General features: G+C 52.1%; 1 protein-coding gene across 1 annotated transcript in view; it reads left to right on the top strand.

Annotated features, from left to right (window-relative positions):
* The window catches only part of LOC104157825 (secreted frizzled-related protein 1), a gene marked incomplete at its 5' end in the record, with an annotated part of 17,213 nt that extends 6,750 nt beyond the window's left edge, over positions 1-10,463 (top strand). The window contains 2 exons of the mRNA XM_009695308.1: positions 81-158; positions 10,141-10,463. Coding sequence (XP_009693610.1) covers positions 81-158; positions 10,141-10,463 — 401 coding nt within the window. The remainder of the gene's footprint in view (positions 1-80; positions 159-10,140) is intronic.
* Between the last annotated feature and the right edge of the window lie 3,900 nt (positions 10,464-14,363).

The following is a 14,363-nucleotide window of genomic DNA, read 5'->3' as shown; positions in this document are numbered from 1 at the left end:
GTGGTCTGACAGCACGGGCAGCCTGGCTCTGTGGTGCTTCCTGAGCTGGCTCCTCACCACCTCTTCTCTCCTTTTGCCAGGAACAACCGTGTGTCCCCCATGCGACAACGAGATGAAGTCGGAGGCCATTGTGGAGCACCTGTGTGCCAGCGAATTTGGTAAGGAGGAGCACTGGGAGCATGGGGAGGCTTCCCTGGGGGGGGACGGACACGGCAGCGTTGCTCCTGTGTGGGCTGGATCTTGGCCCATGGTGTTTTCCTGCCTGCTCTGAGAACTGTGTGGCCAGCGGTGCGGCCGGTGTGGCCGCGTTGCCTGTGGGCAGCCGTGGTCCTTCCCCAAGGCAAGCGTGCCTCTAGATGTCAGTGTCGGCGTGCGGCAGGATGGGATGGGACTGGACATGTCTGGAATGTGTCCGGCTCCTGCAGCCAAGCGTACCCGGGGACCGGGACAGCAGGGACCAGGACAGTGGGGTGCTGGTGGCAGTGCCTGCACCCCTGCATTGCCTCGACTGCGGTGATGAGCATCTCTCCTGGCCCACCTGGTGAAATGTGATGCGGGATGAGGTCCCCAAGCATGGGATCACCCACCGAAGCAGCGATGCTGCAGGCGTTGAGGCCCTGCTGCTGCCGTCAGCCCCAGCTGCGAGCCAGAGAACCAGATGGTGTTGGTCTGGAGCCTGAGGTTGAGGCAGAAGTGGCAATGCCTGTTCTTCAGTGAACGCAGTGGGGTTTGTAACTTAACCCTGGTGTTTCTGTGCTCTTGTGTGCTTGCAGGAATGATGCTTAGGATGGATCCTTATTCTGCTTGCATGAAGGACCAAACCAGCTTTCTCCTTCCCCCAGGCTGCTTGTACCGCTGGGTTTCTTTTTAGCAAAGTTATGCTGCAATTGTCAAGTCTAGGTGTAAAAACCCAAAGCCAGTCCTTGTCTAGTTAGGACCAAGCAGTGAGCTTAAAAAAAACGCAGAGCTGCTTGAAAGCTGTGTTCTAAGAATATTATGACTGAGTGAGTGAGTCAGACAATCATAGGTAAACAGAACTTCATTTAAAAAGAAAAAGTATTGCAGGGAAAAATATTAGCTTTCTCAGATCAAACCCAGAATTAACTGGTTTTGACATCCTTGCTGGTGTATGTAACTTTGCCGGAAGGTTATTAAAGGCATATTGAACAAGGTGTGCATTCCTTGGGGATTAGCACTTGAATGTGCTCTGTGCCAGAGCGCGCTATGCAAACCCAAACCTGCTCTGCATGCTGGCGTATTAGCCTTTCTGCTGGAATTGAATGCTCAACTCTCCTGCAGGTTTGGTATGCCAGAAGTCCTAAGTTCAGCACAGACTTTTTCTGACAGGGAAAAGCATCAACAGGAACACCCATGTAATATTTTCCCAGGAATGTGCATACTTCTAGCAGGGCTGGGTAACGGATGCACAAATTCAGCACGGCAGCTTGGCTGGGGAGCGGGATGTGTTGTTCACTCGACTGTTGGGTTGAGCGTTTGAAGATGGGTGAGCTGGAGCCCTCTGAGCTCTGCCCTGGGCAGGCATGAGATGAGTAGGAGCTGCCCCTACCCCACTGCATCCATGGGGAGAAACTGGAGGGAGCTTCCCAGCCGATGGGGAGGGAGCAAGCAGCTTCTGGGATCAGCACACCTAGTTTGGGCAGGTGCTGTGTTCCTGGGTTTGCAATGATGCAGAGGCATCGCCCCGGTCCAGGGGCTCTGGGCTTGGGGACCTCTATCCTGGGGCAGGATCGAGGGGCACTGGCCAGGTGGCAGCGGTGGCTCCAGTGCTGGTGGGTCACTGTGATTCCTGTCACCTCCCCGGAGACATGCGAAGAGCAAGCTGAGGTGATGTCCTGCTGGTGGGCAAGTGCTGGAAAGGGAAATACAAGTTTAACCGCATGCTTGTCATCAGCCTCTGCTGCTAAATATCCTCCCCATGCTCTGGGACAGTTACACAACAGGGAGCAGAGGCCAAACCAGAAGTATTCACAGCCTCAGTGGAGCAGCTCGAGACATTGACTTACCCACAGAGTAAGTTGCTTATTGGGAAATTTTGTGGTGACAGCGTCCAGAGGATGGAAATATTTCTTGGCAGACGGCTCCCAGGGTAGAGCTGCGGTGAGTGGCCAGATATAGTGTTACTGTGCATGGCGAGCCACAGAGGAGCAGCAAGTAGAGGAGACCTCAGCCCCTGTGCCTACCCCCAGTCAATCCAAAACGGCTGTGAAGGTTTTCACAGAAGCCTTCCTCCTTCAGGGTGGTAGGGATGGGTCCCTGTTCCCAGGCCAGCCATGCTGGGTCCCAGCATGAAGGGAGAGAAATAGGAGCCAGCTCTGCAGGCTTGGCTTGCTGGGAGGAGCTCCGCATTGCCGAACGTGGCCCCCTCTGCCGTGTCGGGGAGCCCGGAGGTGTCACCGAGTGCCCTGTGCCCCCATCCAGGTGACAGCAGCTCGCACAAACAAACATGGCTAGATCTGAAACGGCTCCTGTGAGCCCTTGGCATCGCTTTGGTTGTAACGTCAGGTATCACAACTGCACCCACCTGACTCGCCCAGATCACCACGTTTCTCCAGCTTTCTATAAAGTTGTTTGTTTTCTCTGCCAAAGCAGACTCTGGTGATTTTTCTGAGCATTACAAGGAATTTGGGATCATTCATTGTACTGTGGATCAGCACAACTCCAACATGTAACTTCTTTTTTTAAACACATGAGAGCTCTTGCTGATGCTGAGGTTGCTCCCATTCCTCTTCCTTCCCTCTCCTGCTTTCTCTTTTTGTCTCAGAAAGAGGTTTTTCATTTGAAAACGAGATGACCTCCCTACTGTAGAGAAGTCCAAAGGCTGATGTCTGCTACGTGTGAACCATCACTCTAGCTTCACAATGGGAAGCTGGTTGGGTCCTGGATATACTTGTATTCCCCTGCTCCTCCCTGTCATCAGGCTCGTGGTGGGAAGCTCACTTACGTGGATTTTCAGTGGTATAGGTTTCATGCAGCTGCATATGGTGGGTTTTTTTCCTTCTGTCATTGTGTTTTTCCTCCCCATCCAGGAGGGTCCTGGGTGCACGTAGTGCTGGCTCTAGATGTGCCCAGCCTGTAGCAAGCTGGGGAGCTGGAGCGAGGGAAGAGATGCAATGCAGGTCTTACCCGTGCCCTACAAGGGAAGGCAGTGCAGGGTGCTCCTGGGGATGTCCCAGCTGTGGAGAACAGCCAGCGGAGAAGGCATCGGCTTCAGAAAGTTTTCGCAAAGCACAGTGCATGGCACTTGGATCTTTGTTTAGTCTTGGGGGGGTTACTGTCATGGGGTGATTTCTCAAGGAGAGCTGTTTATCTGGCATTAAAATAAACTCCCAACCCTTCAGACTGAGATTTCTCATGCACATCCACCAAGGTAAACACTGGCAGCTGACAGGTTACAGATCCTCATCAAAGCCAGACACGTACAATAAATGTTTAAATTAACGTGTGCTGCACCAGGCAGCTGTTGGTGGGTCCTGCACCGATTCCCACAGTAATGTTACTGGGGGTTTTGCTTACATCCCAGTGGCTTGGTTACAGGCAAGACACAGCAAGCACTTTGCCCACCACTGATGTTCGGTCATGCCAGGGTGGGAGGTGGCTGTGTACCAGCCCTAGGAGCGATGTCGATCTTGAGGACAGCGAAGGAAGGGAAGCTGCATCCAGCTGTGAACGCAGGAAGACTGTAAAGGAAAGGAACCTTTCTTCCCTGGTGCTGGAGAGGTCCTTGGACAAGATGCTAGGGTTTGGAGGGGTACCAGGAGACCGCCAGCCTCATGGGCCAGCAGGACTCTGGGTTTGCATTCGTTTGAGCAGCGGTGAACATGGGCTCATGGGTGCTGGTTTGAGGCAGCTCCGCTCCCTGCTGAGCTGCTGGCAGCTTGGCAGCTCCTCCGAGAGCAGGATGGTTCTGGGGCAGCAGCATGTCTTGCTGTCCACATGGCTCTGGCGCGGGCTGACCAGGCGATAACTGCACGGTGGGAGTGGTGTGCGTGCTCCCATACCTGGGTGAAGCATTCGGCACCGTCTGCCTGCCACCGTCCTGCCTGTTGGCAGGGGGGACCTGGCGCTGCTGGAAGCGCTTGAAGATGATCTTCTTTCTTTATTTCAGCAGCATGCAGGAGCTTTCTCCTCTCTTCTGCACCCTGACTCTCTCTTTGACAGCACCAGCCAAGTGCCCCCAGGAACAGGGGAATTTTTGACCTAGCGTGCACCTCCCAGCATTGCACCTGGTTTACTGCTGACTTACTTGCCGTAGCAGCCATCCCCCATCCCTGCGGTACGCAGCAAGGTCCTGTTGCACCTCTGGCTGTGTGAGATTGCTCCTCACCTCTGCCTGCCTGGGTGCCAAGGCTGGGAGCAGGCAGCAGAAGCATCACCCGTGGCTTGGAGCGGGGCGGCAGGAGCGTGGAGCAGAGGGTAGCAGCGAGCGGTTGCAGGGACCCTCGCCTGGGGCACAATCCAGCTCAGGGGGCTGGGCCAGGTACGCATGGGTTGGTTGCAGTTTAGATTTTGGGGCAGGTCTGGTGTGTTGGGGGTAGCGATGGATGTAAGATGAAGTCTGAGGTTGCCCTCCTGTGCCCCCGCAGCCACCTCCTCCCTGGGCTGCAGCCAGGGTCTCTCTCTTACTCCTCGTGCACGTGGGGCTGGCCCTGGAGTTCATTCCTCTCTCTGTTTCTCTTGGTGATTTTATTTATTGTTTCTGCCCTTTCTCTGGGGTCTGAGGGGATCCTGTCGAACGGGCTCTCGTTGCACTGGAGACTGCAGTACAATCAATACATGCTGTTTATTTTTTCCCGGTGACTGACAGCTCCTTGCCTGCAGCCTTCTCCTGTTACAGCCCTAATGTATCTTCTGGCAGGTTTCCTCCTTCGGAGTGATTTCTAAAGGAAGGAGCAATGAGACTGAAGGAACAACAGAGCTTTCCCTTCTCTCACGTTCCTTTCCCTGCCCCTGAGGTGCTGGAGTGGGGCCCATGCAGGCAAGAGAAGAGCAGAGGCACCATCCTGGTCCCAGGCTCCTGAAAAAGAGGGCTCGGGGGTATCTGCGGGGCATAGTCACGGTGAGCAGGGTGCAGGGGCTCGTGTGTCTCAGCCCGTGGCTGTCCCTGGTACAGCGCGGTCCTCGGAGACACGGAGAGGGTGCCCGAGCCCTGATGTCGGGGAAGGAGGGTGCTTTGCTCTCAGATGGCACTAATGCAGTACTCCCAGTTTGCCTGGGAGACTGGGTTTTTTTTTCCTGTGCTGGGAGTGGGACTGGAAAGCTGGAACTGTAAGGGCATCGATAAGAATTGTTTCAAGTGATGAAACGCGAGTTGTGCTTTGTCAGGCTGGACCCCAACCAGCTCTGCGGGGCCTTTGCTGCTCTTGAAGCTGCTGCTGCCAAGAGTAATTTCACTCCAAGTGAGCAAACACTTTCATATACCCTGTTTCATATTAGTAGAAATAAAAGAAAAAAGACATTTTTATATCTCCAGCACTCCCTACTCTCTCTGCATTAGTGATAGCAGAGCTATGCTACCATCTGATATGAGCTGTTTGTAGTTGGCGCCAAATCTGTGGCTTGGTCTAATGAGGACGCATCACCCTGGGCAGGGGTCTGACCCTCTCTGCTAATGGGAGCTGTGGCTGGTGATGGAGCAGCCGCGCATCCAGAGCTACCGCTCTCCCGCTTGTGTGTCCTTCCTGGGCATCCTGGAGTTGGAGCAATCCAGAGGGAATCACAGGGTGGCTTGGGGCTGCAGGAGAGGAGGACTTTGGAGGGGATGAGGCTGCCCATGCTGGCTTGCTTTTCCCAACTCTGCTGGTCGCTGGTGGCGTGGTCCTGCTGGATGATGCCTTGGGAGAAGGAAGGGCTGGTTGATGCTGCGGTGTTGTGTCAGGAGCAAGGATGCAGTGGGAGGGCTGGTTGTAGCTGCCGGCTGGTGCATGCAGGCTCTGCCGGAGTCTCTGTGCTGTTGGGGAGCGGTGCGGCTACGTCTAATTCTCGTGCTGGCAGCTCGCTGTGGCCATGGGCACAGTCTGGTGAAAGGGTCTGTGCCTGTACTGGGCTTTTGACACTGGCTCTGCCAGCCATGGCAAAGTGCTGGTGAGTGGCTCGTGCCTGGGCAGACGTCAGCTTCTTGACACGGGGGCTGAGCAAGGGCAAGTGTGGGTTTAGCACCCTGGGAGGATTTCTGCTGTTGTAAACACAACATGGCCGAGAGCTGTTGAGTCCCAAATTAAATCCTGAAATCTGCCTTTGTTGTGTTTTGTTTTTTCCCTCCCAGCCTGAGTAATGCTTTCACTTCTGTGTTTTCTGGGAAGAGCCTTTGAAGTGGGTGGCTGGACGCTGGCTTCAGCTAGAAGTCTCCTGCCATGTCCCCTGCCATGACTTGCTGGCAAGCAGATGTACCGGCAGCACTTACAGGGAGGATATTTTGGGACCATGCATGGCACAAAAATAAAACCTCTTCGTGTGCCATGCAGGAGTCCTCCTCTGCCCTGAGCACCGACAGCCACACGGCCTTGGGGTGTGAGAGCCTCCTGCTTGGCCAGTCCTGCATGGCGGGGAGGGTCATCCCTGTCCCCGTCCCTGTGGGTATGGATGTCCCAGAGGGGCGTGCAGCATCCCTGGGGATGCTGCTCACCTCCTGGCCTGGCACCCAGGGTCTTCAAGTCCTGGCACCGTGCTGTGCCAGATCCGGCACTGCGTCTTGGCAAGCAGAGCTGAGACAATGCCTGGTTGGGAAGGGCTTTCCTGGTTTTATAGGTGGTCCTGGGTGCAGCTGGCCACGAGTACTGTTGGGATGGCAGGGAACGGGGCTCCTCTGCCATTACCTCTCTCGTGGTATGGCCAGGAGTCCGCTCCTGGTCCCGTCGATGCTCCCGTTCACAGGAAAGTTCACGGTCTCTCCGCAGCCCCTGAGGCTGCCGTCTGTCTACGGGTGCTCGCTGCGGAGGGAGCGAGAGCCTTTCCATGTGAGCGCATCAGCCAGTGTCTTCAGGAACACGGTGGACACTTTGATTAACAGGAGCTTGGGTGAAAGTGGAAGGTGTTGAGCGTGTTAAGTGAGGTGACGTGATTGCAATTTAGTGAGGGAGCACGGGTTTGATAAGAGGTTGTGCTGGAACGTGTGTGTATCACATGAGAGCAAAGGGGAAGATGGGTTTGTGGCTGGCAGTGCTTCTTCTGCAGCGATGCAGAGCCACTGCAGCATGCGGGGTGGGGTGGGTCGATGCTGCAACCGATGCCACGGGCGATGCTGGGGCAGTCCCGCGGCCGTGGGGCAGGCGCTGGACTGGGAGGGCTGCACACCCTCATCCGCTATGAATTACCCTCCAGGTCTCTTCCTAGGGTCAGCTCCCTCCTGGCAGTGACGACTGAAGATTTAGTCTGTGCGAGCAAGCACATCCTGGGGTCCCGGAGACAATTTCGACTCTTCTCCCACTCGGCACTGAGACAGATTTGGTGCAGCGCAGGGGGAGCGGAAAGGCCAGGGCTCCCAGGGAGGAAGCTGTTTGCTTTGGCAGCTCAGTGGGATCCTGGAGCCAAGACTCCATCCATCCTGCTCGAGTCTTTCCCCTTGCTGCCTGCCCGCTGCTGGGATGAAGGTGTTCCCAGAGCCAGGATAATGCCAGGCAAACTGCAGCAGTGGCAAGTCACACGATGGTTCCCCTTGCCAAATTCTTTGTTTTAGGAGAACCACAAGCCATGGGGCTGCCTCCTGCTGCGTGGTGTTGTGCTTTCAGAGCTGGATGTGCAGCCGGGAACAAACGTGCCCTCAAGCGCTGCTTTTTTGATGTGCGTGGAAAATGCCAGAGCTGCGTGTCCGGCCCTGCTGCTGTGAAACATGCCTTTTGTGCCTGGGAGTCTTGCCTGGAAAGCGGGTCTGAGCTTAAGGAACACGACCCAAGTAGGGGAACAAGGGGGAAATGGGGAGCCAGGTCACGGGCAGAGGGGTGAAAACTGAGCAGTGATTATAATGTGGGTTTTTTTCTTTTTTTTTTTTTCTCCTTGGGTGACTACTTAGTCCACAGCAAGGCAGCCAAAACTTGGTAGTCCTTGAGCCAGGCTGCATTTTACCTGGGTAGCAATGCAAGCTCTCTCTCTGTTGCTGATGACAAGGAGGGCATCGTTGCTGGGAAGAGCAGAGTCCTACACAAACTATTTGCACCCCTGGTCAGCCTCCTCGTTGGCCTTTCTTGGCGTTATCTGATCTTGGCTCTGTGCGCTGCTTTGCACGAGTGAGGTTTGGATGAGTTTTTATTCACGTCTGGATTTATGGTTCAGCTGGGCAGCTCCCATTCTCCCTGAACCTGCATCGCTGGCTTGTGAACAGATAACTGGTGCTGTGCAGGGAAGTGAGCTCCCACGGCACAGGATTACCAGACCCTCTTTGTCTTCCTATGATATTTGGAGTAGAACAGCATCTCTACTAGCTGCCAGATTGTTTTCTTCCTCTAGCAACAAGGATCTAAACTTGCAGTGATCACAGCAAAGCAATTTGCAAACAAGCCATTTTGAAAAAGTCTCTTATTACTGGTATTATACCATTCTTCCTGCACTGGCAACCACTGTGCTTAGTGCAAGAGTTCAAAATCAGAAGGGATAAAGAAATTGAGGTTCACATGGAGGGATGCTGCTGCTGCTGCCCAGTTAATGTGATGGAGCTTAGAGCTGCCTGAAAACTGTTTGCTTCATTTTCCAGATTTGTTGCAAATTGATCTGATTCAGCATCTTTAGCTCCTTAAAGCTTGAGTCTCTTTAGCTGCTTAAACATTGTGAATTTGGAAAAACAGATGGAATGAAAATTTCACTTAGGTTTCCAGTCCTGGATTACTTTCTTGTACAGTAACAGTATAACACGACAGGGCTCTTGGCAAACGCAGCAGGCGTTTTTGGCACACAGGCAGATAAATACCATTACTCCTGTTGCCAGTGCAGTGGCTGGGAGCACAAGGATAATACAGAGACTCTGCTGCTTTCTCAGCATTGTCATGGTGCCGTCCTGCTGCCATTCCTGTCTGGAAGGGTGAGCAGAGCTGCTGTCCAGAAAGCAACGTGTGTTCATTGCTACAAGTTCCAGCACAGCAAGACTCCAAGGAACGATGCTGCGGGGACCCATCTCCCTGCCAGAGCCAAGAGGCTTCTGCATGCCAGCTGCTGCACACACTCTGAGAGTCAAACGAGAAGGGACAGCAGACAATTAATCACCTATCCGAGCACTATTTATCTACAGCTCTGAAGTATACTCCCAAAATGATGGAAATATGTTAGTAATTTTTGGCCATATGTGCTTTTCCCCAAAAATGAGGCAGAGCCAAATGGCACAGAAGTGATACTTTAATGTACAACACATTTTCATAATTTTTCCCATGTATACCAAATTCCTCTTCATGGTCGTGGCAAAGGAACATTAATTTATTTTATTTTATTTTTTTTTTTATTTGAGTTGCAATTAACTCAGGAGAATGCTGAACCCAAAGAGGAGAATATTTTCTGTGGAAGTTGTATCAGATTAAATGCCCTTCTCCTGGGGAAGGTGCCGGCGTGTGGCTGCTCTGCCTCCTACTCGTGGGTCCTGTAGACACAGCTGTTTGCTGAGGGGCTTCACTGCTTGCATGTAGAGATGTTCAGTGCTTGAAAACTTGGGTCACAGAGACCTGAGGGCTGGGCATGACCGCAGCCAAATGCTTCAGAAGCCAAGTTGACCTTTTAAGTGGCCCTTTCAAGAATCTCTCCATGTGTCTAGAGCAGGGAAATCACCTTGTTTACTCAGCTAACATTTTGCTAGCAAAGAGCATAGCGCCGGTTGAACAAGTCTCCATCTCAAATAAAAAGCGCCCGGCGTGCTTTGCTGGGGGGAAAGGAAACACAGACATCAGTGTTTTACCTTGATGCTCTCCTGGGCGTGGGGATGGCTCCGTGTGTCACGGTCAGCAGGCCAAGTCATTGCTGGGGTGATGCTGCGGAGAGGGGAGCAGGGGGTGCAGGAGCGGAACAGGTCGTTGGGCGTCTGCTGCCATCCTGGGGTGGGGGAACCGATGCCCCTTCGCCCCCAGCCTCGCTTAGCAAAGGCTCTGTGCCAGCAAAGGCTTCTCAGGAGTCATTTTGTTTCCCCCCTCTCTTTGGCTTGTTTTTCAGCTCTTAAGATGACCATAAAGGAGGTGAAGAAGGAGAACGGAGACAAGATGATCGTCCCGCGGAAGAGGAAGGCGCTGAAGCTGGGGCCCATCCGGAAGAAGAACCTGAAGAAGCTGGTGCTGTTCCTGAAGAACGGGGCTGACTGTCCCTGTCATCAGCTGGACAACCTTGGCCACTATTTCCTCATCATGGGCCGCCAAGTTAAGACCCAATACCTGCTGACGGCTATCTACAAGTGGGACAAGAAGAACAAAGAGTTCAAGAAGTTCATGAAGAAGATGAAGTCTCCCGACTGCCCGACGTTTCCGTCCGTCTTCAAGTGATGCGGTGGGCGGCGGGAGAGCCGCTGCCTGGACCTCGCACAGCCCGGTACGGCGGCTCGGTCTCGCTCCTCTGCAGCAGGGATGCTGGAGCCGAACCCTCCTGCTCCTCCTTCATGCTCCTCGGAGCTTCCCTCACCGACACCAGCCCTCCCACCTCTCTGCTGCCGGCATTTGCCTGATCGCCTGGTCATGCAAGTGTGACACGCGTGCACCAAACAGTTGCTGAGGTCACACACACTCTACGTCCGCAATATCCAAAGACCTATTGGTGTACGGATCTGTACGTTCATTTAAATAGCAGCTGTCAGGTAAAGAGGGCAAGCAGAGGGGTGAGAAGTTCTGTCAAGAGATTACACGCTTGCAGAAAGGACTGTTGTGACCACGTTACTCCCGTCTTCATGGCTGCAGGATCACCCTAAATTAATTCCTGTTTGAACCAGAGCTGGCCAATTAGAAAAACATCCCATCCTCATGATAAAAGTTAATAAACAAGTAGTGGAGAACCCATTACAACCTCTGATAAAACCTCCTAATAGCTAATTGACCTCACTGTGTAAAAAAATCCCGTTGTAGTCTAATCCTGCTTAGTTTTAAGCCTTAACCCTGGGGTGTTTGCGATACTTTGATCAGCTGGACTGGGGAGCCCTCCCTTACCAGCGTCTCTTGGAGTGTGTCACTGGGACACAACCATGCTGAGCTGAGCTGGCTGAGCCCCTCGAGCCCTGCTCTGTCTCCCACCTTTAAGTCCCTCATGGCCCTGCCCGGTTCGGTGGTGCAGCAGCCCGGCCGCGGGGCCAGTGACAGAGGAGGGGGCTGCATCCATCCATGCCTCTGGCCTCGCACAGACCCTCGGCCGCAGCAGCGTTCAGCTGAGCATCCCCCACCCTCACGCCTGCCGTGGCAGAGTTCCTGTGCACACGTGACCGGTGCTGCTTGTGCCCAGACGTGTCATTCCCTTTTAGCCACGTGCGAACGCATACTGTTTGCTGGCCAGCCCAGCAGCCCAGGACTCCCAGTTGGGAGAGAGCTCATGGCCAGCTCCTCCAGCTTGTGTCACTCCCTAATTTTTAGCAGTGATATTTTAATAGTTTCTTCAGGCTGCTGGCAAAACACCAGATTGCAGAAGGCAGAGGACTCATCCCTATGGAGCACCGCAGGAACTGCATCGTCTTCGCCTTTCCTTTGCAGTCACTGTGGGACCTATCAGTTTCTAGGTTTTTGTCTGATGTGTGATGACTTGGCTTTGTATTATTCTGTTTTGTTGTTGTTTTTTTTTTTCTCCCTAATCAAAATGTCATGTTAGTATGAGGTCAAATAGCTTATGAAAGACAAAGAATATTGCATCCCAATGATTACATTTATCAACCAAGCTGAAATTCATTATTCCCCTAATTGGACAAGTTCTCTTTTCCATAGACCCATATTGCCCCACATTAATTATCCTATCCTTCTTCCATTCAGTATTCTCATCAATCACGATTACTCTAAGAGAATGAATATCTTGCGATCTGAGATAATCCTGTTGTATTGCAGTTAAGTGAAATAACAAATCCTCATTTTTGAGGTTGAAACCAACCCCATTCAAAGCTGGTAAATTAATTATTCTTTAGCTCAGGAGTGCTGTTTATTCCCCACATGGGGACAGAGCTGTGGACTTGGTTGTAGAGGAATTCTGTGAAGACGCCAAGCGCACTGAGGAATGATGTTTCACAGCTAACAGAGAGATGGATTTAGGATGTGAACTCTGTAGAAAGTCCCACTAGGTTGTCTTAGACCACCATTTGTAGTAGTATTGTTTCTTTGATGCAAAATTAATCATTGTAGATAATGTGCTTTATCAGTGAATTAAAGAAAGAAATAAACCATGGGCTTTAACATCACAGATTGACGAGGTGAAATGATGGGGAAGGCTGACAAATCCAGCCTTATCAGAAACCGGTCATGGCCCAGAGTCGGGACACGTTGAGCTGACAGGCCGGTTATCTTGGAGCACCTACAGCGGCAGCACCCGGCAAAAGCCTGCAGGGACCAGGGTAGGGACCCTCCGTCCCCACCGGCTTTTCTTCCACAGCCAAATGGCAATGCAGAAGAGGAATTGGTTGTGCATGAGAGAGAGATGCATAAACCTTTAATTGGGCTGGGATTTTCATGCTATCACCCAAGCTGCTGGTGGGTGTCCTGTTGGCCACCTCTAGAAACCTGCTGTGTAATGGGCTGTTGATTTACTATTTTAAAAACACATTATTTCAGCGGGAAGCATCAAATCAAAGAGCTAACCAGTTCACACGTGCTTCGACCCCTTGGCAGCCTTGGCTGCTCAGAAATCTGCTTTCCGCCAGTGGATCTTGAGCCTGAAAGCCTGGATCCAGAGGCAGATGAAGTGAAGAGGGCAGTGGCCTCTTTTCCTTTGCTCCGGTACAGAGCACGAAATGATGTACATGAATTTGTTAATACCGCTGGTGCTCTTTTCTGCACAAGTAGCTCAGAAAAACTAATAGCGAGGCAGTGCCTACGAGTGAATTCGTTTTGCTCTTTGTAAGCATTCTGTGCATAGTCTCACAGCCTTGGTCCAGCCTGGTGGAGAGCCCCAGCCCGCGGGCACTCATGCCGGTCGAGGAGCGATGCTCATGGACCGGGACGTGTGGCAGATGTCGTGCGAGGACTCTGCAATCCTTCAGACTGCATCCCGGGGCTGAAGAAACACCTCAGAGCTACCCGTGGGAAGAGCAAATTATCACTGTAATTACCTACTTAAAGCATAATATAATTGTATGTTACTAGTTGCTCTCTCAATTACTTCAAACACCCCTCTGACCCTCTGTGTCCTTGAAAAGCTGATCAGAGCTGCTGAGCAGATTGGCACGTTGTATTTCAGCCATGGTATTTTGGACATTTCCATGTACCTGGAAAGTAATTTTCTCGTTCTGTTGCCAAATTGCTCTGTGATCTGCCAGCTGTTCCTGCGTGGATCCAGCAGGTAGATCGAGCGGTCGTCACTCCGCTTCCCCCGTGCTCTCTTGGTATGCGGAGGCTTTTGATAAAAAGACGAGCACAAAAAGAAAGGCGTTTGATGTAACATCACGTTGTAGGCAGTGACAGTATCTTTACATGTTGTTTTAATGTGACTTCAGATAATTTAGCAAAGCGTGGCAGATGAGAGGGGACTGTTTCTGTTTGGAACTTTTGAGAAAGAAAATGTAAAAGACCAGTGAAAATCAGCACTGTTGAGAACAGCCTTCTCTGGGCAGCGAACAAAAGCATGAGGCTTTTCATTACCATAGCTGGCATGATTTTTTTTATTTCTATGAATATTCTTATACCTTTTAAAGGCTGACAATTAGCAGTATGAAGGCTAACGCAGTTTTTACTCTAGAAATGGAAGCACATGCTGAAATGTCTGGAAATAGGAGGTTGTTTTTTTTTTTTCTCCTGTCACTTCAGGGGGAGCTTGATTGCAATGAGGTTTGGTGGGTGATCCTGTGAAATCACCACCTCACCTTTAAAAGTGAACTCCATATCAGTAGGAGGGAGGGAGCGAAACACCAGCACCATGAGGAGACCCCACGTGTGCTGATAAATTTGGAGGAAAACAAGGTCTGGTGTTTGCAGTGTGCATGGCCTGGCCCTGGTGAACGTTCCTCTGCAGAGACATGGATGTGCACTGCGTGTTTTGGTGACTGCTCCACTTGCAAAGCAGAAGCAGATCCATTTCCAAAAGAAAAGGCTTTAAGAGAAAATGTCCAGCAAGTTTCACGCTCCCCGGAGTACATCTCTATCTCCTTAGGAACCGTTAATTAGTTAATAGCTGTTGATATGTTGAAGGTGACAGATAAGATGTGAATGTCTGCCCAGTGATGGACACTGGAGCATCTCGATAGATGGGCAGGAGCCAGTCTTGGC

The sequence above is a fragment of the Cariama cristata genome, unplaced genomic scaffold (genome assembly GCF_000690535.1).
Source record: "Cariama cristata isolate BGI_N322 unplaced genomic scaffold, ASM69053v1 scaffold25332, whole genome shotgun sequence".
Taxonomy (NCBI): domain Eukaryota; kingdom Metazoa; phylum Chordata; class Aves; order Cariamiformes; family Cariamidae; genus Cariama; species Cariama cristata.
This window is presented reverse-complemented; position numbering and strand designations above follow the sequence as displayed.